This window comes from Callorhinus ursinus, unplaced genomic scaffold (genome assembly GCF_003265705.2).
Source record: "Callorhinus ursinus isolate GAN/ISIS: 27379988/994484 unplaced genomic scaffold, GSC_fseal_2.0 scaffold16, whole genome shotgun sequence".
NCBI classification, from domain to species: Eukaryota; Metazoa; Chordata; class Mammalia; order Carnivora; family Otariidae; genus Callorhinus; species Callorhinus ursinus.
The window spans coordinates 8,579,064-8,604,607 of NW_027397078.1; the positions used below are offsets into that span (position 1 = coordinate 8,579,064).

General features: G+C 39.1%; 1 protein-coding gene across 2 annotated transcripts in view; it reads left to right on the top strand.

Annotated features, from left to right (window-relative positions):
• Nucleotides 1-6,150: 6,150 nt before the first annotated feature.
• The window catches only part of MED14 (mediator complex subunit 14), a 72,970-nt gene continuing 53,576 nt past the window's right edge, over nucleotides 6,151-25,544 (top strand). For both annotated transcript variants that reach the window (XM_025857399.2, XM_025857400.2), the window contains exons 1-10: nucleotides 6,151-6,716; nucleotides 11,444-11,470; nucleotides 13,813-13,918; nucleotides 19,767-19,940; nucleotides 20,596-20,725; nucleotides 21,196-21,324; nucleotides 21,656-21,763; nucleotides 22,302-22,434; nucleotides 23,382-23,532; nucleotides 24,031-24,142. In XM_025857399.2, the coding sequence (XP_025713184.1) occupies nucleotides 6,502-6,716; nucleotides 11,444-11,470; nucleotides 13,813-13,918; nucleotides 19,767-19,940; nucleotides 20,596-20,725; nucleotides 21,196-21,324; nucleotides 21,656-21,763; nucleotides 22,302-22,434; nucleotides 23,382-23,532; nucleotides 24,031-24,142 (1,285 nt within the window). In that variant the 5' untranslated portion in view covers nucleotides 6,151-6,501. The remainder of the gene's footprint in view (nucleotides 6,717-11,443; nucleotides 11,471-13,812; nucleotides 13,919-19,766; nucleotides 19,941-20,595; nucleotides 20,726-21,195; nucleotides 21,325-21,655; nucleotides 21,764-22,301; nucleotides 22,435-23,381; nucleotides 23,533-24,030; nucleotides 24,143-25,544) is intronic.

The window sequence follows — 25,544 nt, forward strand, 5'->3', positions numbered from 1 at the left end:
GCCTGATGTGGGACTCGATCCCAGGACCCCGGGATCATGACCTGAGCCGAAGACAGACGCTTAACCGACTGAGCCACCCGGGCACCCCTTAAATATATATTTAATTTATTATATATTATATATATATTTTTTAAAAGCTGTTGATTAGGAAAGAAAAAGATCTGGAACTTTAGTCGACTCCACATTTTCAATTTTTCAAAACTTTTTACTATGCATATTCTCACACCTACAGAAGAGAAGGAACAGAGGATAAGGAACTTCCATGTATCCATCGTCAACTTTAATAATTCTCAACATGTCACCAATCGTATTTCATCTACTTCCACCCACTTTTTTTCCCAGAGTGTTTTCATAGAAATCCTAGACACTTCATTTCCCATGTAAATATATGTAAATCAATCTTAATACCAAATAAAGAAACGCAATATAAATAGAACTACAATGTATAGATGAAGGAATATACCTGTGCCATTCATTCATTAAAGCCAGATACCTAGGCACACTATGCTAGGTGCTGGGGCTATCAGAGAGAGAGAGCTACATGAGTATAGGAAAAGACAGTAAGTTCAGAGGTTATTAGGTGAAAAAACAAATGCAAGAATTATTACTCCTAAGTGATGATGATGGTAATAGTTAATATTTATAGATCACTTACTGTTTGCAAATGTTAACTCATTAATTCTTCACAATCATCCTCTAAGGTAAATACTATTATTACAGATGAGGAAATTGAGACCCAAGAATTGAAATAACTTGCTGGAGAGCATTCAGATGGTAAGTGGTCAAGCTAGGATTTTAACCTAAGTAAGTGGTCTGATTCCAGAGGCTGTGTTCTAAGGGGGAAAGAAAAAAAGAGAGAGACAGAGAAGACTACTCTAATCTTCTGGTATAAACGATGCTATTTATTCACCAAACCATTTCATTTTCTACCTAGGCACACAAGAAGACTGTTATTTCCCAGCTCCCTAGCCTTTATTTTAAAAAGAATTTATTGGGGTGCCTGGGTGGCTCAGTCGTTAAACGTCTGCCTTCGGCTCGGGTCAAGATCCAAGGGTCCTGGGATCGAGCCCCATGTTGGGCTCCCTGCTCAGCAGGAAGCCTGCTTCTCCCTCTCCCACTCCCCCTGCTTATGTTCCCTTTCTCGCTGTGTCTCTCTGTCAAATAAATAAATAAAATCTTAAAAATAAATAAATAAAAAATAAAAAGAATTTATTATTGGGGCGCCTGGGTGGCTCAGTTGGTTGAGTGACTGTTGGTTTCAGTTCAGGTCATGGTCTCGGGGTCCTGCGATCAAGCCCTGCATCTGTCTCTGCGCTCAGCGCAGAATCTGCTTGTCCCTCTCCCTCTGCTCCTCTCCCCAGTCTCTCTAAAATAAATAATAAAATCTTAAAAAAAGAATTTATTATTGAAGTATAGTTGATATACCGTGTTATATTAATTTCAGGGGCACAACATAGTGATTTAACAATTTTATATATTAAGCTATGCTCTCCACGGTAAGTGTAGTCAACATCTGTCTCCATATAACATTATATTATTATTGACTACATTCCCTATGCTGTACTTTTCATCTCTGCCACTCATAACTGGAAATTTGTACCTCTTAATCCCCTTCACCTATTTCACCCATCCCTCACTCCCTGGCCCTCACTGCAGCATTATTTATAATAACCAAGTTATGGAAGTAACCTAAGTGTTCATTGATAGATGAATGGATAAATAAGATATGGTATATATACAGTGGAATATCACCTAGGCATAAAAAAGAATAAGGTTTTGCCATTTAAAACAACATAGATGGATCCAGCTCCTAGCCTTTAAAAGGGCCATCTGACTAATTCTGGCTAATGGAATTTGGGTGGACATAAAAATATCTCCCAGTTAGAGTGATGACTTCCCAAGGTAGAAGGAGCCTGAATCTCTGGGTTATTACTTAGAGCTTAGGGTAGTATGGGCTTCTCCATCAGGTACATCTTTCCTGAACTTTGTGAGCATGAGAAATAAACTCTTACTGTGTTAAGTCACTGAGATTTGGGGGTTTGTTATGGCAGCTTGTGTAAATTATACTAATAGAAACACTTTAATTTAAACTTTAACAAATTATGAAATCTTCAAACATACTGAAAAGTACAGAATATATTAACAATCATCTCTCCCTACCCAGATTTAATAGATACTAATATTGTCACATTTCCTTTAGGTATTTCTTCAGTAAACCCATTAAATATAACAAATAGCTAATAACCAATAATGCACCACCTCATCCCTCATCCCTCCTGGTAACTACCACTCTGAAAGTGCTGTCATCCTCATTTACATTTTTTACTTTGACTACAATATATGAAATTATAGTGTTATTTCGTGTGCTTCAAAATGGACAGAAGAAACAAAACAAATGAGCGAAGGAAAAAAAGAGAGAAAGAGAGAGACAAAGCAAGAAATAGACTCTCAAGTATAGAGAACAAACTGATGGTTACCAGAGGAGAGGTGGCTGGGCAGGGGGAATGGATAAAATAAGTGACGAGGAGTAAGGAGTGCACTTATCACAATGGGCTCGTATAAAATGTATAAAATTGTTGAATCACTATACTGTACACCTGAAAATAATATAATAGTGTATGTTAACCATACTGGAATTTAAATTAAAATTTAAAAAATAAAAAAACAGGGGCGCCTGGGTGGCTCAGTCGTTAAGCGTCTGTCTTCAGCTCAGGTCAGGATCCCAGGGTCCTGGGATCAAGTCCCGCATCGGGCTCCCTGCTCGGCCGGAAGCCTGCTCCTCCCTCTCCCACTCCCCCTGCTTGTGTTCCTGCTCTCGCTCTCTCTCTCTCTCTCTCAAATAAATAAATAAAATCTTAAAAAAACCCTAAAATTAAAAAATAAAAATGGACAGAAATGGTATCAAAAAAGATTGGTGTTTTCTTTCAGTTTTGTTTTTGAGATGTATCCACATTGGTACATGTAGGTCTAATTCCTTCATTTGAACAGTTACATAGAAATACAGTAATTTGGGGCACCTGAGTGGCTCAGCAGGTTAAGCAGCCAACTCCTGATTTCAGATCTCAGGGTCCTGCCATTGAGTCCTGCTTCGGCTCCACACTCAGCGGGGAGTCGCTTGAGGATTCTCTCTCTCCCTCTTCCTCTGCCCCTTCCCCTGCTCAAGGGTGTGCTAACGAGTGCATGTGCTCTCCCTCTCTAAAATCAACAAATCTTAAAAAAAAAAAAAGAAATACAGTAATTTACTTAGCCATTCTTCTACTGAGACAGTTAAGATCATTCACATGGTTTGGCTTCAACAATAGGGCAATGAAATTCCTTGTACATTCCTAATATCATATAGTCAGGGGAGGCCTCCCTGAGGATTTTCTCATTTATGCTGATACTGGAAGGATGAGAAGCTAGCCATGTGAAGAGCTGGGAAACAATTGCTTCCCATATTTGGAACAGTGGACAAGCCCTAACACCGTAGAAAACAGCACATATTAGACCCAGTGAGGTTACAGGTATAGTAAGTGAAGGAAAGAGTGGCAGGAGATAGTGGTAGAGAAGCAGGCAAGGGTCACTCTGTTAATGGCTTTAGAGACCACAGTAAGAAGTTTGGGTTTTCTTTTACAGGCAAAACAATTAAAGTTTTCTCATTTTTTCTAGGGTGGTCAGACCACACAGTATTGTGAGTTCCTTTCCTCAACTTTACCATGAACGGAGCATCTCTTGAATGAATGCAGTTATTGCTTTTGATCTCTGTTTTGGAGGAACTGGCTGCAGAATCTCATAAAAAGAAAGAAAAAATTAATCTCTTTCCCATTCATTTGTGTCTGAGGGGCAGCTGTATGCTTCAAAATGAAACTATATTTATCACAATTTCATTTTTCCACCAAGAGGGCTTAAAAGGAAATGTTCTCTTATTTCTCCATATTTTGCAATCAATTTCTTTTATTAAAATCGGATTGACTTCATGAAAGATGCCAAGTGTTTGGGTCAACTGAAGAGCCAAGGAAATATCATGCTGCTAGTTCTTAAACTATCTGACGTGTGGCAGAATCTGGTGATGACTAAATAGAGGAACAATTGAAAAATGTGAAAGAATTATGTATATACACTACAGTGCCAAACATTGTACTGTAGGCTTTAAAATTATAAATTACACGATTCCCAAAGTGATTCAGATGAGTCATTCCTTTAGTAACTCTGTCAAACATGCTAATATTTTTTCTCCTTCCCCGTTCATTTCTTCACTAGCACTTCCTGTATTTGTCTAGTGGCTACACTATCAGGTTGGGAGGTGGGCTATCACCTCTTTGAGGAGCTTCCATTTATATTACTTCCCTTATTGCCAACAATTCAAGCATAGCACCTCTCACAGTTCTATTCCTTGATCTTTGCCCTGTTTTCCTTTGGACTATCTTTTTAACAAGTACTTTTCAATTTTTAAAGGTATCTATTGAAACACAGAAATTTCAATAGAATCTAATCTGATGGATGTGGGTGAAGTCTTCTCTATTCTAAAACCACCTCATCCAATTAATTTTTCTCTTTTATTTGCAAGTTGGTTGTACTGTCTCTAGGTAGAACCTTATTGCCAAATAGAATGTATACCACAACACATGGTGTATAACTGTGTTTAATATATGCAATAAGGCAGAGTTAAAATCCTATCAACATCACACAGAATCAGAATCTGAGAGTTAGAAAAGACCTTAAAGACCATCTTGTAGGACCACCTACCTTTCCTGTGTTTGTGACCACCGGCTTTTTTTTTTTAACTCCAGTCAATAGTTTTCAGAAAGGTTGGGGGGGGAACTTCAATAAAACAAATCAAAACAACTGCAAAAGAAATGGTACCATTCTAGCTAACATAAAAATGTTTGTTCCCTGAGGTAACTTGCATAGGGAGGAATAATAGTCTGGGACCTCCAGCAACTGCACCTGTAAGGGGTGTAAGTACTCCTAAGGCATTTTGATGAGTACCATGATGATAACCGCGTGTAAATGTGTTTGAAGGCCACAAAAGAGGGAGCAAGCGACTATACTCCAAAGGTTACAGGTGAATGGCCTTCAAGAATGACTGAGAATCACACAAGTGGACAGTAAGAGTATTTTAAGCTTAAAGAACAAGGGCATCTCCTACACCTAAGAGTACAGATATGAAATCTGCAAAAGGATGTTTCATAAAAGGGTCGCAGCAATTGACGCTTTTTAACAGTGGATTTCTACCTTAGCTGCACATAAGGAAGATTTCAAAAACCTCGAACCCAGATCTCACATCAGACCACTTAAAGTCGAATCTATGAGCTTAGCCTAAGTATTTTTTAAAGCCCCGCCCCCCGACGCCCCGCGATTCCAACGTGCAGACTGGGTTGAGAATCACCATTTTAAAGCAGGAAGCAAAATACTAAACGTGTTTTTTAGAAGGGGAAAACTGGAGGTAGGGCATAGAAAAAGAACTGAAAACCCTGGGAGGGCAGGGCGTCTACTGCAGGAGCAGGGACAAGAACCGAGTGAGAGCCAGCGGTAGAGGATTTAAGGGCTGTTTCTGTGGTAGAACTCCCGCTTTGGGGGTCGGTAACGAGAGCAGCATATGTCCAACTCCATTAAAGTGAAGTTATTCTGCCAGCAGCCCTGCTCCTACCCCCCAACAAATTTTCTCACATCTTTTCCCACACTTAAGAAAAAAAAAAAAAAACTGACGGAAACGTTGTCTATCCCACGAAAAGCGCATGAGCAGACTGTGGGAGGAGCAAAGATCTGAGAAGCCACAAGAGCGGCAATAGCCGCTACAATTTCTTTGCGATTCCAGAACCACAACTCACGAACATCTTAGGAGGGAGACTCCCCAGCAGCGTTTGCGCCCCACTGGGGAGCGCTGATAAATACCTCAGTGTAAATTGGAGACTTTTAAGCACCGGAGGGCGGCGACGGCAAGGGCGGGGCAACTACTGACGTTCGCGGTGACGTCGCCGGCTCCGCCCCCACACCCGCTTCCGGCGACGCGCGGCCCCCGCTTCCGCTTTCCCGGCCCGCGCGCCGGCCCCGCCTCACTCCCACGCGCCCCCAAGCGTCACGGCGACGGACAGCCGGAGAAAAAGCACAGGTTGCTGTCGGAAGTCCCCCTGCAGGTTCCCCTTCCGTTCTGCCTAACGACTTCCGCTTTGGGCCGTCAACATGGACGCTGCGGCTGCTTGCCGAAGCGGCCTCTGATCAGTTGCGGAGGCGCAGCTTCTCTGCGGAGGCCGTCCCGCTTCCCCGCCCTCCCCGCCTCCCCCCGCCCTCCCCGCCTCCCCCCGCCTCCCCCCCGCCCCTCGCTCCAGTCGCTGGGGCCGGCGGGCTCGTCGCTACATGGGGGCGGGGCTCCGCGGCCGGCGCACGGCTTCCTGTTCGGAGGCGGCCTGGCGGTAGGCGGCGGCGACTCTGCCCGCGCCCACTTAGGCGCGGTGACCGAGCGCCTGGGAGACTCGAGGGCTTCATCTTGTGCCGCTGCGCCAAGCCCGGCCCTGCGCCGCCATGGCTCCAGTGCAGCTGGAGAACCACCAGCTGGTCCCGCCTGGAGGCGGTGGCGGGGCCAGCGGTGGTCCCGCGTCAGCCCCGGCGCCTCCTCCTCCCGGAGCCGCCGTGGCGGCGGCCGCTGCAGCCGCGGCCAGTCCAGGCTACCGGCTGAGTACCCTCATCGAATTTCTTCTGCACCGGGCCTACTCCGAGCTCATGGTGTTGACGGACCTGTAAGTGCCGCGAAACCCATGCCTGCTCCCCAGCACCCCCCCTCGCTTCCCGCCCAACCGGCTTAGAGAGGCTAGCACCTCCCCACGGGGCTGCTGTTTTTTCCTTTCCTCTGGGCTACTTAGTCTAGAATTTCTGAACTCTTGGGGCTCAGTGGACGTGGAGGAAAAGCTTTGCGTTTGGGGTCTTTCTGGAGATGGAGCAACGGAGACTTGTTAATTATGTATGTTAGACTCACTGAAAATCCCATCTTTGGGGTTTTTGCTCGAGTTGCCAGCAGAACCCGATTGATTTCTTGGTTGGAAGCTTTTTAGCCGAAAGCCCAAGGTTAGGGTTTAGGAATACATAATATTCGAATTCCCAAAGACAGGAAATCTGTTTTACAGCGTCTTGACGGTACATTTTAAATTTAGGTTGTAATTGTTTCTGACAGTTTGAACTCAGGGGATCTATTGTGTATAAAATAATCCAAAATTTTGGATTCCAAGGTTGGTTTGTTTTTTCCTGAAATGTTTGAGAGTGTTTGAAGTTTTAACGCATTTAGTGTAAGTAAAAGATTTATTGTAACTGGTCTTCTGTTATTGTCTCTTGGAGTATGTAGGGAGTTTATAAATCAAGTTACCAATGAAATGCCTTGGGATATGATTAGGTTGTTAATCCCTTCAAAATAGGATCAGAATACACTAATTTTCAGTGTGTGAAGAAAAGGCACTATAAAATTTGGGGGTATATATACCTTAATTACTGTTATACATTTTAAATCCAGGTTCAGAAAAAGTAAGAATTTTAAGTTTTTACTTAATTTAGTTTTTATCTTTTATCTTGTTACACTGCAGATCAGTGTTTTCAATTGTATGCATTAATATGTAGATATTAGGCTTAAAGTGGCATAGTAATTTCTTACCAGAGACTTAAAATATTTGTTCGCGGATGACTGAAAGAATTAGAATAGGTTCCACTTACTCCTGTAAAACATCATTCTCACTCAATTTTGACATATGGTACTTTGTTGAATGGAACAGAAAAAAGCCTTTCCCATCTAACGAGAAACTTAAATAGCTGTCATGATTAGGTGTTATTCTAGTAATATACTTCTCTGAACCAATTACTCTTGGATTTCATGAAAATTTAAGTGTCTATGAAAAAATTTCATATATGTAAAGATCACCTACCCAATGTATAGCTATAGAAAAATGCTGAAAACTGCTATCAGTGATTGTATAATTTGTTCTTTCATAGAGGATTTCTAGAAATTTTTGAATTATATTGTGTTCTTCCTATTTTACAACTTAGTTACAAAGAAATGTCTATTGCAGTAGAGTAAGTGTATAGTTTTAATCCTGCACCCTTTATATGATGATGATTCCCATACTTGTGTCTCCAGCAGAGACCTCTCCACTGAACTCCAGACTCTATATCCAGATGCCTACATTTAAATACCTAATGGGCATTTCAATCAATTCCACTTGATATATCCCCCCCCCCCCCGCCCCAAACCTCTTTTGTCTCACTAAAGAGTATCTCCATTCTTCCTGTTGTGGCTTAGGCCACAAATTTGGAGTAATTCCTTTCTTCCAGTCCCATACCCAGTACATCAGCAAGTCTTGTCATCTCTGACTTCAGAGTCTGACCACTTTTCAACATTTCCATCAAGTGTGAATTCTTCTCCCATGTTAACTGCAGTAGTCTGCCAGTTGATATCTCTAACTGCTGCCCTTGCCCCTTTACAGTTTTTGTCATCCATAAAATAGCCAGGACGATCCTTTTAAAACTTCTCTGCCCCCAACTCTGCAGTGGTTCTCCATCTCACTTATGGTAAAAAGGTTTTATAGTCACCTGTATTTGGAATGACCATAAAACTTATGGTCCAGATCAGGACACTTTTGAGCATGAAAGATGGTGTTCTTAATAATAATGCTGGGCGCACCTGGGTGGCACAGTCAGTTAAGCATCTGACTGTTGGTTTTAGCTTAGGTCGTGATCTCAGGGTCATGAGATCGAGCTCCATCCTCAGTGAGGAGTCTGCTTGAGATTCTTTCTCTCCCTCCGCCCCTCCTGCCTGTGCTCTCTCTCTTTCTAAAATAAATAAATCTTAAAAAAATTTTGGCACAACAGGCATGAACCAGGACTATCTTGGGCAAACCAGGACATGTGTGTGGTCTGTGCCTTCTCCCCCTTCCCTCTTTATCCTCATTTCCTAATACTCTCCTCTTTGCTTATTCTGTTTCGGCCACACTACCCTTCTTGATGTTTTTTGATAGTGCCAGGTACACTCCCACCTTAGGGCCTTTGTTTTCCCCCCAGAAATCTGTGTGGTTTGCTTTCCTATTTCCTTTAGGTCTTTGTTCAGATAGAACTTACCAGAAAGACTTTCTGTGACCACCCATGAAAAGCACTCTGCCCCTGCTGTCTATTCTTTACTCACTGCTTTGTTTTTTTCTTATCGCTACTGGGTACCAATAATTTATTGTCTACCTCCTCCCCACTGGAAGCTCCATGAGGATGGGAATTTTTATTTGTTTGCTATGTTCCCTGGGCCTAGAACATAGTTTGGCACATAGTTGGGGATTAACTAAGTATTTATTGACTTAATACATTAACAAATGAATTTTTAGAATTGCCATTGTAGACCATGGAGTATTTAATGGGAAAATACATTCCTGCTCGTCATACTTGGGTATATAAAATAACTCTTTTCTCTTTTGATTTGTGCTAGCCAAATTAGTTTAGGAGCTTACCTTGGAGTTCCTAAATCATGTATTTTTCCTTGTTCCAGGTGGGAACTGTCAGAATCAATGTATTGATGTAAAACTAGTGTTCTAGGTTTACTTTATAGTCTTATTTCTGCCATATTTGATGTTTGTGAACTATTGAAAGTAAAAAGGACCGCCTTGACAATTTCAGTGGTTTGTTTTTGGCCACAGATTTGTTTCCCCCCCCTTCTGCTTGTCTACCCCCACCTCCTCCCCAACATGCATGCTCTCATCTGAGAGTTTATACTCTGCCTTGACTTCTTAGGGAATTAGGTTCTACTCTTTTTTTTTTTTTTAAACCTGTTTTAATTAAAATTAGAAAATGCTAGGATCTCAGTCACGTAAACTTATTACACTTCAGTGTAAATAAGTGTCTGTGGGGCGCCTGGGTGGCTCAGTCGTTAAGCGTCTGCCTTCGGCTCAGGTCATGATCCCAGGGTCCTGGGATCGAGCCCCACATCGGGCTCCCTGCTCCGCGGGAAGCCTGCTTCTCCCTCTCCCACTCCTCCTGCTTGTGTTCCTGTTCTCGCTATGTCTCTCTCTGTCAAATAAATAAATAAAATCTTAAAAAAAAAAAGAAAGTGTGACTTCCAAAAATTTGCATTTTAGGGCTTTTGCCCCTAATGGTGGATTTGTTATCCATAAAGGAGTTTTAAATAGATTAGGAGGAATTGGGAGGAAAGGGATGCAGACAACAAAGCCTAATCTTTGTCCCCGAAATGATTCCGCCTCTGACATGATCCTTTTAGGATCTCTGGGGCAGGTGGGAAGAGCTGGAATAATGTTTCCTGTTCTTTCTACCCCCAGAGGCTCTCTTTTGTTTCTGTCTGTCTCTTATGCACACACCTGCATTCATGGTTCTCATTCTCTCCTTCCCTTGAGGACGAGGGTTGTGGCTTCTCAAAGGGAGTGTTCTCGGGAGCTTTCACATGTAGAGGAACTTGCCAGTAGTTGTTTTTCCTTGCAGTCTTCTAAGGCCTTAATTTCTGCTTCATCTGATCCTACTGGCCCTTCCAGCTTGTACCTAGTTTCCTTTATCACCTGGATCATAACTTCAACTTCTATCTCACTGTCTACTCTCAGAATTACTGTTAACTACAAGCCAGAGCTCATTTTGATAGTTTCCTCTCCTTGTACCTCGAACTCTGGTTTTATTTTTTCTGCACCTGTGGCCTGTGGGTGGGAGAAGAGAATCTAAGTGGCTCAGTGTGTGTTCTTCAAGAAGGGATTAGATGTAGAGGAGGCTTTAGAGTTGCTCAGGCCTTTGAATCTTGAGCCATGGGATAGAGGTTTCTAGAATGTGGTGATTCAGGAGGCAGATCAGGACCTTTGTAAGCATCAGTGGACGTGAGAGTGTTAAATGGTATAATTTACCAGGGAAAATAGTGACATTGGTTGTTGGCTGTTGTACTGGAGAACTAGCAAAAAAGAAATCAAAACCTTACTAGAGCTTAAAAGTAATCATTTACATCTAACCACCATGCAACATCATAATTACCATAAAACCATTGGCTGACACTAGTCCTTTTGTGTGCTTAGCTTCCAGTTTTTGCCCATCCTGACAAAACATGGAGAGATTATTTCTTGGAAGCAAGGTTCCATTGGATACAAGGAGGCTAGCAGCTAGTATTCTGCATCCGTGTCTATTTTCGTTTTAAAAGAATATTTTCTCTAACTATGATATAGTAGTGTGTTTAATGTACGACTTGAACTTTTTAAATGTTTGAGGTTCATGCAGTACATTTTAGACCATCTTGAATGGGGAGGAATGTTCTTTGTTGGTTTTTCCCCTTATAGCCATATCGCTAGAAACTCGTAAAAAAGAGTAGGTAGCCACATAAGCCTGTAGTGGCTATTTATCTAGTTTTTCTGAAACACTAAGGTGTGTAATAGAATCAAAATAAAGACCGTTATCATAGTTTGATGAGGTATGTGTATATTTAGTCAATTTCTTTTGTTTTTCTTTTTTCTCTTAGACTGCCAAGGAAATCTGATGTGGAAAGGTGAGTATGAAAAAAACCTTAAATCTGTGTCTGTGTTGGTATATCTATGAGAGTGTATGTGAGAAAGAGAGAGAAAGAGTGTGTGTGTGTGTGTGTGTGTGTGTGTGTGTATGTGTATGTGTATGAAGGGTAGGGCTGTGGATTGGAAACCTAGGTCCAGAGAACCTAGGGTGATGTTTTACACCATTTGTTTAGGGAACCCTGGGAAATGTGATTTCCTCATCCTTGACAATTGGTGTAGACCAGCTCTGGACCTTGTGTTCTGAAAACTTTGTTAAGTCCCCGAGGGGGAGAGGAAGATCTAGAAGGTATAGAACTTAATAGAAGAAGCTGAGGAACAGACTGACTTAAGTTGGCTGTTGATTTACCGTTTGCTATGAAGATGCTATTAGATGTCTTTAGAGAATCGACATTTGCATACTGCTATTGCCGTTTCATAGTTGAATTTTGATTGAGTTGGAGTTTGGGGCTTAAGACATAACTAAACACCACTGTTTCATAGGCCAAAGGAACAAGATAAATTAAGGTTTCAAAGTAATCCTGTGATGGAGGTTTAAGTTCTGGCCACAGTATAGGCTACTTGACTGTGTCTCTGGCACTCTTATGCTCCTTGGTTAATTTTTTTTTTTTCCTAAATACCAAGTCACTAGGGAAGATTTATTAGTGACTCTGCTCCCCACCCCCCCCACCAGCTATCTTTCTGATGGAATTGGATCAAAAAGGTAGAGATGGGAGAGACCGTTGAAGCATACTTTTGTTATGGTTTGGCTGGTCAGTTTTAAAGGAAGGAAATGTAAATCCGGATTTCTTCTGTCCGCTCTGGGGTGGGAAGGGAAACTGGGCCTTGAAAAACTGACTCATGCTGCTGATCACTTGAGATTGCATGGTGTCAAAAAAGTCCTGTTACAATAGTTTACAAAGGTGGGTGTTTGCTTTCCAGTACAGGAGATCATTTGGGGAACCAAGTTAATAATAGACAGATATATTTGCTCTAGGAGAAGAGCAGAGAGCTCACGTGCTCTGTTAAGTCATTGCTGAGTTGGAGTTTGAGTACTGGGGCTCCCAGCACTGAGATGGTGCCAGGTCTTAATGTATATTTCCTATTTCTGCTGTGCTCCAGTCTTGCCTGTGATGCTCTGCTTGTTACCTCTCTTAAGATCCTTCACAGACACTGGCAAGGAGTCTTAATTGTATCTGTGCCCTTGCTTCTTCTCTTTGTTCTACCAATAATCATACTGCTGGCTGAATCTTAAGGAAGCCTTTTCAGGTTTTTTTGTGGGCTACGCACACATGCTCTCGCTAGGAGTTAGACTCTGTAGTCCTCAGTCAGGATTATACTTTTATCAGGATTATACAAAAGCTTTTATTTTGGTGCATTGCCTCATGGTGTTGCTATTGGTGAGATACAGAGATGTGGGTTGGATCTGTAGGCCATTGAACAGCTGTACTGAGATTAATATAGGTCAGAGTCCACTTGGAGGGAGGTTGATGTCCTGCTGGGTCCTGTCATCAGTCCTGGCCTGTCGAATATATTTTTCAGTATCTTAGGGTAAACTATGAAAGTGATTTTCAATTTTATAGCTGTCAGGAAATTGAGAGGTCTAGCTAACATACTGACAAAGCTTTTAAGGCTTTATGGGATGATGAAAATACTGATGAGTATTGAGAGAAAAAGCATCGTAGTGGATATAGCATAAAAATAGATATGGACAGACCATCTAGCTTTTATTTTTAGTGCTCAGCTTACTTTAACTTTGTTTAGATGATTTAATATCTAAGTTTGTCACTGAAATTAGTTTGGTAAAGTGTTGCATAGTTCTTTGATTATTCAGGTGTTTAAATCACACTCTTGCAAGATGGGAAATGGGCCCTTGCTTTTGTAGAAGTGAGACACTTTCAAGCTTTGGTAAAGATCTGTTTCAGTTCCTTTCTCGTAACAAAAAGGTTGCAAATTCATAACTCATAGTCTTAATTATGAAATTCCTGACTCTTAATTTGTTCCTCTCTGTGACCTAGTTAACTTTTATGTTGTGCTTTTATATCTGTGAATTGGGTATAGTTCAGTAAACAACTTTTATTGTCACACAAAATTAATTTTTAAAATGTGATGGTGGTTTATTGCTAAAACATTTTTTTGGATTTATTATTTGGAAGTAGAAAATAAAAATGCATGCAGTATACAAAATGTGACAATAATTCATATTTAGGTAAGTACCTTAGGTGGTTCATTTTATTGTAATGGTTGTAAACAAAGATTGATTCATATTTTAGCCCAGATGAAATAAATTGTGAAATACTCTTTTCAAATATGTTGGTTCATTAAGAATTGTTTTATCTTATAGGAAAATAGAAATAGTGCAGTTTGCTAGCCGGACACGTCAACTCTTTGTTCGACTATTAGCTTTAGTAAAATGGGCTAATAATGCTGGCAAGGTGGAAAAATGTGCGGTGAGTTAAACTTTTGATTTTATTTTATATAAAATAACTTTTTGGGATGTCAGTTTATAATAGACATAGCTTCTAATTTTAGCTTTAATTTATATCTATTGATTTGTTTTGAGAGACAGTACTTGAGTAATCCTATTTCTGTATGAAAATGTGTAGGGGCACCTGGGTGGCTCAGTTGGTTGGTTAAGCGTCTGCCTTTGGCTCAGGTCATGATCCTGGGGTCCTGGAATCAAGCTCCACCTCAGGGCTCCCTGCTCAGCGGGGAGCCTGCTTCTCCTTCTGCCTCCCTCCCTGCCCCCCCCCATGCTTTTTCTTGCTTTCTCTCTCGAATAAATAAGTGAAATCTTAAAGAAAAATGTGTAATATATTTCTGTAGAAACTTAGTATTTGATCACCCGAGCAGGAAAAGAGAGTAGGTCGTATCTGGAGACATTGTTACTCTAGAAGACATTAAATATGAGACTTAAACTATAGGGGGGAAATAGCTTTACATTTGTACGCTTCCTTAGAGTGTGCAAAGTACTTCCTTGAATTTTGCCTGTTGATTCTTGAAAACCCTCTTGAGCATGGCAAAGTTGGTATTTTCTTGTTTTACAGATGAGGGAATAAGGTTCTTAGGAGCTAAATGGCTTCTTCAAGGTCACAGAGCTGATAACAGCATTTATCTGTTTGTTATTCATCTACTGATTCTCCAAACCCTTTAGTGAGCACAGGGCATAGGATATGGCAGATGAGATTTAAGAAAGGCACAGCCCCTGCCCCCAAGAAGCTCATAGGCTTTGTCTGTTAAATCACTCTTGAATTCAGAGGAGGGACATGTAGTGAAGTGTACCAGAGATGCTAAAATCTGCCTCCCCCGCCCCCTAACCAAAAGAAAAGAAACCCAAGTTATGAGCTCATAACTTGGGGAGGATGGCGCCGTGTTAACAAACGAGGCACATGATTACTCCCTTCTGTTTTACTTCGGTCACTTCCTGTGAGGAGAGTGGAAAGAGAGTAGAGTACCCTTTATTCATATTGGAAAGGGTAGAGTAATCATAAAGTGAATAAAGTCCTAAAACAATGAGAGCATTTATTCACTTTGAGGTCAGCTCTACAAGGCAAGTAACCTTCTAGCCACTGTCAGTTATATTTGGAAAGTAGGTAGATTCTCTAAGCTTGACACTGATGCTCATACTTTTTTTTCATTCAATTATGTAATAACATTAAAAATTTTTTTGTTTTTATCAGTGAAGGCAGAAAAACAGCTTTACATTGGTTCAGTTTTATTTGCGTTCTTTTCAAATTCTCTTAAAGTTTACAAATTAAAATGAGCAGCCACCTGGTCAGTATAGAGGTACTGTAATAAATTTCTTTTTAGCACCCTGACAAGCTAAGTTGAAAATATTTTTATAGTACTTTTATATTTGCAAGTCTATCAGGGTTTGCCTCTTCCATAAAATCCCACATCAGAAAGGAATCTAGGACACATTTGTGTTTCCACATGTGATTTCCTGACCTCTCCCCTCCATTGTAGCCACTGCATTCACTGTCCTTGGTTCTACTAGGTTCCTCATCATTAGACACAGAGCCTAGGTGAAAGTTGCTAAAGTGAAAGGAGAAAAGGGGTTGTGAAGAAGTTGAGAATTGTAAATTCTAGAATAATAATTTTTTTAAGTTAAAAATAAAACCCAATTTTCACTGAGGTTGATACTCAATTCCAGCTCTACCAACTAAGCTAGTGACAATGCTAGAAGAATTCTACCAAGATAAATTCCAGCCACGTATCTTTTGTCCATAGGAGTAAGCTGTCATCCTTCTGAAATACAACCTCGATCACAGGTTTATTTAGTGGGAGAATATTTTGTACCCCATATACTGTTTTTCTCATAGGGGAAAATGTTCTTTGATTCATCTGTTGTCTGTTGGTATGATAGGGAAATTAAAGTTTGTATTCAGAAGGTCTTTTGTCCACTGAAAAGCATCATTTAAAGGATAGTTGTGATTATAAATATTAATAAACAGACTTATACCAACCTTATTTATCAGAAAGTTTTATAATTCGTTTTTCTGGAAATTTGGACACCAAAGGTAGTAAATCTATTTTGGTTGAAATGAAGAAGCATGGTATAATATTTCTGAAAAGCCTAGGGTTTCTTTTCAATAATTACTTAACTTGGGGTAATCTTTTCTTAAAAATGTTCAAACTTGCAATGAAAGTTAGGTGTCACTGAAGTATATCAAATCCAAGTGTTCAGTCTTTCAAACCTGGTGTTAAATCCCTAATTATATCATGGATATTTCAGTTATCTGTTTAATACTACTGAGTTGTGCTTCAGTAACATAATGTCAAGGAAAATCCAAAACTCTTGGTTTTGATATTGAGCCGTATTGTAATTCATCTTTCATTAATTCATAGTTCAGCATTCTTTTATTAGTTTTTTGAATTGGCTGTTCAGATAAGTCACATTCTGAATAAAGTCTCATATTGTACTTACGTAAAGTTTTGGTATTTTTGTTTTGTGAATGTAGATACCACAGATGTGTTTATGTCAGGCATTAAGTCCATCAACTAGAGAATTAGAGGATTATTCATGTTTTGATTCTTCTGTTCTCAACCTAATGATTATTTACCTAGTCTCATTTGAGGTTCTTAATAGATAATGATCTTTAGCCATACCAGACATATTAAGTGTGTAACTATATAATGTGTAAATACAGTTTATAACTCTAATGATAAAACAGTCTCGATCAGGTTTTATCTAAGAAAAAAATATCTCTCATATTCCTGGAGCTTTTTAAAAAACAGCTTTATTGAGATATAATTCATATACCATACAATCCACCCATTTAAAGTATACATTTCAGTGGTTTTTAGTATATTTAGATATGTGCAACCATCAGTCAATTTTAGAACATTGTCATCATCTCAAAAAGAAAATATGTAGCCTTTTGCTGTCACCTCCAAGTGCCCCCCCCCCCCCGCAGCCCTAAGGAAGCATTAGTCTGTTGTCAGTAGATTTGCCTACTCTGAACATTTCATATAAATGGAATCGTAATATGGGGTCTTTTGTAACTGGCTTATTTCACTTAGCATAACGTTTTCAAGGTTCATTCATGTAGCATGTAGTAGTTAGTACTTTGTTTCTTTTATAGTTGAATTGTATGGATCTACTATATTTTGTTTATCATCAGTTTGTGGACATTTAGGTTGCTTCTAGTTTTTGGCTGTTATGAATAATGTCGCTGTAAATATTCATGTACAAGTTTCTGTATGGACATATGTTTTCATTTCTCTTGGGTATATGCCTAGGAATTGAATGGTTGGGTCATATGGTGACTATGTTTAATCACTTGAGGAACTGCCAGACTGTCTCCCAAAATGGCTGTACCATTTTACATTACCACCATCAATGTTTGAGGGTTCCAGTTTTTCCATGCCAATACTTGTTATTGTCTGACATTTTGATTCTAGCCATCCTATTAGGTGTGAAGCTGGTATCTCATTGTGGCCATCCTATTAGGTGTGAAGCTGGTATCTCATTGTGGTTTTGATTTGCATTTCTCTGCGGACCAGTGATGTCAAATATGTTTTCATGTGCTTTTGGCCATTTATGTATTTTTCTTAGAGAAATGTTTATGAAGTGCTCAGTTAAATTTGAAAGGAGAATATTAACCATATTAACAGCTGGCACGTGAGTGCTTAAAAAAAAAAAAAAGGAATGTGATGATCATTAGGGACCTGTATAGTTTTACTAAAAACTAAGTTACTCAAAACTAAAATTTTATGTTTATTCATTAGATTTCTAAGTCAAAGGAGTATAACTGAAGCTAGTGTATTTTGAATTGAGCCAAAGTGGTGTTGAGAATGTTTCATTAATTACCCACGATTAAGGTGGAGCAATGTGGGCTGGATGAACTGTAATACCCCACTAGGGTTGATGCAGGTGTTCCCAGAGGGAGGTCTTTGGTATTCTTTGGCCTTGGCTTTGGTCTGATAGGCATTTTTACAGTGTCCTGGATTGGAGACTTGGGATGATCTAAATCTGAGTAAAAACCAGCTCAGAAGTTGAGAGAAGTAGGGGCGCAGTCAGTTGAGCATCTGACTCTTGGTTTTGGCTCGGGTAGTGATCTTAGGGTCATGGGATGGAGCCTGCATCAGGCTCCATGCTCGGTGTGGGTTCTGCTTGAGATTCTCTCTCTCTCTTCCTCTGTCCCTCCTGCTCGTGCTCTCTCTCTCTCTCTCTTTCTCTCTCTCTAAAATAAGGATTTTAAGATTTATTTAAATCTTAAAAAAAAAAAAAGGTTAAGAGAAGTAGGATCCAAATGGTTTTAATGTGTTAGAATCAGACAGCTTATAGTTCTGCTTTAGTTTCAGGATGGAAAAAGGGCCTTGCCTGATAGAGATTCATGTACAAAATATCAAGGCCTTTTAGTGGACTCCCAGCTTGCTGTGTGTTAGCACTGTCATTGCTGCTAATAAGTTAATGTTGTTGTCATTGATAGAAATCCATTTTAGTAGTCATGCAAGGTAGCACTTCTGGGCAGTCTAAGAGAAGAAACATTTTTTGGTTCCAATTACTCTGATTGTTGGCTTTCTTTGGGCAGGTGTCTTAACCTAAGTCTCAGTTTTCTCATATCTAAGGTGATAGTCATTATCTGGTTTTGTCTATTTCCTAGAGTTGTGAAGATCAGACAATAAAAATGAGTATGGAAATACTGAGAAAATGTAGGGCATTATGTACCGGTATTAACTGTAGGTGTGATGTGGTATTAATTCTGGATACCATGTTTTAAGTTTACCACTGATAAATCGGAGTATTTCCAAAGCAGCAGAACAAGGGTGGTGAGTGAGAAATTTGGAGATAAAGACTAAATGAAGTGACTTGGGATGTTTAGCTTGGAGATAGGATGGGCTTCCCCTATTTGAAGGACATAAGAGACATTACTTCTCCAAAATGGAAGATAAAAGTTTCAAGGAAGTAGTTTTCAGCTCCGTGATGAGCTCTGCTAGTTCAGGTACCCTTATGAAATGCATTCAATAGAGAACTGATGGAAAGGATTTCTGACATGAAGTTGGCCTAGATTTCATACAACAGGCAACATTTATGGAGTATTTTATGTGTTCTGAAGGTTTTGTAATAACTTTAAAAAAAAGATTGATTTATTTATTTGAGAGAGAGCGAGCACTCAAGTAGGGGGAGGAGCAGAGGAAGAGAATCTCAAGCAGATTCCCTGCTGAGCACAGAGTCCAATGCGGGGCTCCATCCCATGACCCAGGAGATCATGACCTAAGCCGAAACCAAGAGTTGGACGCTGTAACTGACTAAGCCACCTAGGCAACCCTATATGCATTAGCTCTTAATCCTCAGAACAACCTTACGAGGTTGGAAATCATTATCTCCATTTCACAGTTGAAAAAACTGAGGCCCAGAGAGGTTAAGTGACTTGCCTAAGGTTATTGGGATAGTAAGTTGCAGAGTTAAAATTGAGACTAAGGCAGTCTGGGTCTAGGAGTCCATGCTTTTAACTACTTTGTTACCAGCCAACTCCAGAAGTCTAGGAGAGTAAAAAGCATTTTATTCTATTTATTTTTCCTAACTTCTGATAATGTACTGGTAATGTTAAGGATGGAGAAACAAATTGGAAAACCTTTTACTTAAAGTGATAGAAAGTTACTGTTTTTAATGCCGAATGCAAATGTATTAAATATTTCTTCACATTACTGGGAAATTTCTTGAAGAAATGTTTCAAAATGTGGAAAACTATTAATTCCCTCAAAGTTTACTTTGGAATGAATAAATGATATTTGAAGTGCAAAGCAGCTTGTTATCAATGAAGCTTAATATATTTACCCTTTGCTTTAAAGATGATTTCAAGCTTTTTAGATCAGCAAGCCATCCTGTTTGTGGATACTGCTGATCGCCTAGCCTCGTTAGCTAGAGATGCCCTAGTCCATGCACGCCTGCCTAGTTTTGCCATCCCGTATGCCATTGATGTACTGACTACTGGGTCTTACCCACGACTGCCCACCTGCATTAGGGTAAGTGCATTGCTCAACATTCCCCTTCTTAAAAGTTGGAAGAGTTTGGCAATGAAGTCTATTGTGTTATTAAGGAGCCCAACAAAACAACTATTCTCTATTTTTAAAACAATTATTTCATGTAATTCACTTGTTTTTCTATAACTAAAATTGTGGTTTTTTGAAATAAATTGAGGGCCAGAATGTGAATAACTATCAAAATGGATGAATCTGTGTGTGTGTGTCTGTGTGTGGTTAAACATGTGCACATTAACTTACATCTATTTCAGATGTGAAAATATTACATGCTAGTTGCTTTTTGGAAGGTTGGTTGTTTTTTTTAAGTACTATTGTGGTAGTTGTTTACTGACTTGGTGCTATTATATTTTATACTTTTAAGAAGTGGTGGAAGTCATCTAGTGACATGAACTTGGTCTCATAAATAGAGCATGAAGAAGATCGTGTTGTATTACTGACTTAGCTGGGTGACTGGTGGAATCATTGGCATTCTAAAGCCTGATAGTAATGGTCATGTCACTATTATTGGATGTAGACTGCAGAAATGAGTGTTGAGATTCTCTTGGGCAAAGTACAAAAATACTATGTTAAGACAGGCACAGGTAAAGATTGTGTCTCTTTGTAACATTATTTTAAAATCACTTAATTTTTTTTGTAGGATAAAATTATTCCTCCAGACCCAATTACCAAGATTGAGAAACAAGCCACACTTCACCAGCTCAATCAGATTCTTAGACATCGGCTTGTGACCACAGATCTTCCTCCTCAGTTAGCAAATCTTACAGTTGGTATGTACCTGAAGTTTATTTAGTTTTTTTTAAAGACTTGACTTGTTAGAATTTTTTTTAAACAGCTTTTGGGGTTTCGTTCGAAGAAATACTATTTTGAGGTTTTGGCCTGCAATTCAGGTGGTGTTCAAATATGTGACTTGTCATCCCGATCATTTTTCTCTTTAGTACCTGGGGATAAAATTTTAGTACCTGGAGATAAAATGCTAGTATGTGAAGCTGGGAGCAGGGAGATCACCTAGGACTGGAGGAGAGAAGAAGCCCCCGAGTTACGCCTCAAGAGAAAATTGTTAGTTGATGTTAGAAGTGTTAACTGCCTTTGGCTATTGCTTATGCAGGAACTACTGAATTCTTTGGACACTTAGGAAAGAACTCTCAAGCTATTTAAAATTTCTAAGTTAGACTGAACGTTCTAGGTTAGCAGGAAGCTGCTTATTTTCTAGCAAGTAATCATGTTTTTCTTCTAAAAGCAAATGGCCGGGTGAAGTTTCGAGTTGAGGGAGAATTTGAAGCCACCTTGACTGTGATGGGAGATGATCCAGATGTTCCATGGCGTCTTCTCAAGCTAGAAATTCTAGTTGAGGATAAGGAAACAGGAGGTAAATCATAAATACAGATTTAAATCATAAATAGTAATTCAGATGCTTGGTGTTTCTATATTATTGAAACATTCTTGCAGAATAATAAATGTTCAGCAGTTTATCCTGTCGTTTGAGGCAGATGTTAGGATGATCATACCTACCTACCTATCCGTAGAGGCTTTAGTATTTCTCAAGTATAATGTTCTCTGGTTTCGATAGATAACTTCAGTTCTTTTTTCTTTTTTCTTTTTTTTTTTAATTATGTTAGTATACTCTTCCTTAGTTGGTAGTATAATATGATCTGTACACTTTTCTGATTAACCACCTTCTTTTCTCCTGCCAATGGAAGATGGGCGAGCCTTGGTTCATAGTATGCAAATCAACTTTATCCATCAGCTGGTGCAGTCTAGACTCTTTGCTGATGAAAAACCTCTTCAGGACATGTATAACTGCCTACGTATCCTTTTGAAATTTGAGACATATATTTGTAAGGAATTTGTGTGTCTCTCGCTTCCCCACATTTCCATTTGCCCCCTCATCCTGAACTGTAGCAGACTAAAGTCCCCCTTCCTTTTTGGGGGTAGAAACAGGGCTGGGGAACAGGTCAGTGTGAAGAATAATTACACATCTGTAATAAACCAAATTTTAAATTTTACTGTTCACTCTGTAGGTAAAAATAAAAATGAATTAGAAATAGTACAACCTGGAGGAAAAAAACAGTGCTATTTGGTCTACGCATATTCTCTAAACTGATGAATTAGCGGGCAACCTGGACCTTACGGTTTGTTTATGTTGGTTCAAAATTAAACATAAAACTTCTAAAATTGTGCCACAAATCATAACACTTTTTAGTATATGTCACTGGAGAAATATAATTCCAGAAATTTCTTTCATAGCCAGCTTTTGGGGAAATAAAGCTTTCGTTAAATGAAGTTTGCTTGTACTTCATTGGCTGTTGTAGTGATTTATTAAGTTTGCTTAACGAGACCCATCAGATTCTTTCTGCTTATCGCTTCAGTTAGAAGTGCTACATTCCCAAACTCTAATGTTAATCCGAGAGCGGTGGGGAGACCTTGTGCAGGTGGAAAGGTACCATGCTGGAAAGTGCCTCTCCCTCTCAGTTTGGAAGTAAGTGAAGTTGATTCTGGTGAGTTCATGCTGTGACTGTTAATACTCTGTCTTTTTCTTCCTTTTTTTCTCTCATGCATCTGATTTACTATACACCAATAGCTGTGTACCTCTTAGCAACATGATTTTATATAGTAAGGTCCCTGGTATCATATAAACCACATAGGACATCTATAACTGACCCCTTTCTTGGAACGTGGCATGTTTTAAATACGTAGACCTTTATTTGTACTAAGATTAGCTTTCTTAAAAAGTTAGATTACCCTGGGCTCATACCAGATTGCTGAAAGACCATTAAAATTGTTGGGTATGTTTTAAAACATGCTTGCTTATCACAGTTTTCCATTTTGAATTGTGCCTTTTAAGATCTTTTTTGGGGGAGGGTTTTGGGGAAAATCAGTATCAGGCTGTTTACAGTCCTTGATTCCCTGGAACTTTGTTTGATTCCCATTTTCTGTGAAGGAATCAGATTAGTAGACACCTCTTAGAACACAGGTTGTTTTGTTTTGGGATTTTTTTTTTGTTGTCTGTGTGCATGTGTTTTGTTGTTAAATTCTGGGTCTTTTTTTTTTTTTAAAGGACATAAATACTGTGTTGGATTATAGAATAGTCTGTGGGCCTCTCATGTTCTAGGCTCTGGCTAAGGTACACAATAGATTGTTTCTGTTTTATTCCAAAAGTTAACAGGCTGTTTGGGGAAAAAATTTTATTAATATTTCTTTTTTTCTTGGGGTGCCTGGGTGGCACAGTCAGTTGAGTGTCCACCTCTTGGTTTTGGCTAGGTTGTGATCTCAGGGTCATGAGGTCAAGCCCCGTGTTGGGCTCTGTGCTCAGTGCAGAGTCTGCTTAGGATTCACTCTCCCTCTTCCCTCTGTTCTCCCGCCTGTGCTCCCTCTCAAATAAATAAATGTTTTTTAAAAAGAAAATATTTCTTTTTTTCTCTTTAGTCAACAGGTTCTTGGGAGAAAAACAGGGACGGCATCTGTTCACAAAGTTACAATTAAAATCGATGAAAATGATGTCTCTAAGCCTTTACAGATTTTTCATGATCCTCCTTTGCCAGCTTCTGATTCCAAATTAGTAGAAAGGGCCATGAAGGTAAAAGATCTCAATATATTTTAATACTGTTTCGGTTAAATGAATATAACAATATTTATACTTAAAACTTTTAACACAAATTCTTTAAAATACCCAGTTTTTCCTAAAACCCTTTATGAAACTTGTTTTAGACAAATGTTATGCTTTTGCATTTTTTAATAACAAATGTTATATACATAATTTTTTTAAATGTTCTTTCAAATTTTTTAACTTAGGTCAGATCACCATTTTATTCTGAAGTTCTGCCATTTAATCACTGATAACCAATACATATACTGTCTTGATACATACTTGCCAGAATGTTAGCTGTGGTCTTTAAGCTACCAGTACCACATACTACTGTATATTTCTTTTTAACTTTAAGCTTGCTTTCTTTTACTGGTTAAAAAATCAGTGTGATTCTAAAAGGAACTGTCTTGAAACAATAATCTGCTCTCAGACTTTTAAAGTAAATATGTTTAAAGTGCACATACGATTCTGTTGTTTTCATTTATGCAGATTGATCACTTATCAATAGAAAAGCTCCTGATTGACAGTGTCCATGCACGAGCTCATCAGAAACTCCAAGAACTGAAGGCCATTCTGCGAGGCTTCAATGCCAATGAAAACTGTAGGTTCTTTTAAACTGGCGTTTCTGCCTTTCTTTTGTTTGTTAGTATCCACTTTTATGAAGCATCTTTCTTAATCTGACTTTTTTTCCTGGTTTTGTTGTGGACGTTGGGCATTTCTGCATTTTAATTTGTGCTCTACCAAGCTTGTCCTAATTTTTCTATTTTCTTCTTACTTTTTTAGCTTGGCCTTATTTTTGAAATGTATGCATATTGAATCTCCTTAAAGCCTTTTTCCTATTGAAATGGAAGTTATTTTAACATCTTACTATGAATCTTATTTTTTTTAGGTCTTCTAAGAATAAGGCAGCTTTGCAGATACTTATTTATAAAATACGTCTTTTTGAGGGAAGCAGAATTTATCCCTTGTCTTTTTAAAGATTTTTTTTTAATTGTTAATACATTAGCAGGATTCAGATAAGAAATATAAACACACATAGTGCAAAAATCTTCTGAGTTTCCTTACTTAGTATGTTTAGAGCTTTGGGGGACAATCACTTAGAAAGCCAGTGCTTTCATTCTAGAAATAGTTTCACAGTATCATGAGCATATTCACTCTCACTACCCCACTTGTTTTTGGTTGTGATTACCTCATGCTCACAGTGAACAGCCTTTAATTAAGTGAGCTGATGTAGGGGAAGTGCCATAAATATTATGATGTCTTTAATAGTTCTGGTGGCAAAGGGACTGCCTTTCATCGCCACAGAGCCCAGCCTAGTCCATTATACTTTAAAAAGCAGCTTCTTCTGTACCACTTTGACGAATTAGGTAAAAATACGCCTGAAGGAAAGACAGGCAAATACATTTGTATTTAGAATACAACAGTCATTCGAAGAAAGTGAAAGAAAAGAGGTGTACAAGAGGGTCTGAAAACAAACTAGACTAAGGGGAAGGGCAGCTTAACTTAACAAAACTGCAAGTGTTGGCCTTAAATCTTGTTTGCAGGGACATGCCCACTAGCCCCATCGGGGCTTAACAGATTTATCAGGTTTTGGTAATTTTAATTTAATTATAAGATGCAGTGGAAGTCCTCATCCCCCACCCACCTCCATTTTAATCCCTCAAGCAAGGATGTTCAATACAGACCTAAAATTTCTGATTGTAAAGTATACAAAACTTTCATTGGGGTTAGAAAGCACACATACCCCCCCCCTCCGTTTTCTTCCTTTTTTGTAATAGTTTTGAGATAAAATTCACATACAATTCACTCATTCGGTGGTTTTTAATATACTGAAGAGTTGTACAACTAGCTCCACAATCTAATTTTAGAACATTTTAATCATCCCCCAAAGAAACTTTGTATCCATTAGCAGTCACTCCCCATTCATCCCTCCCTTCAGCCCCTGGCAACTACTAATCTACTTTGTCTCTTTAGAATTGCCTGTCCTGGACATTTCAGATAAA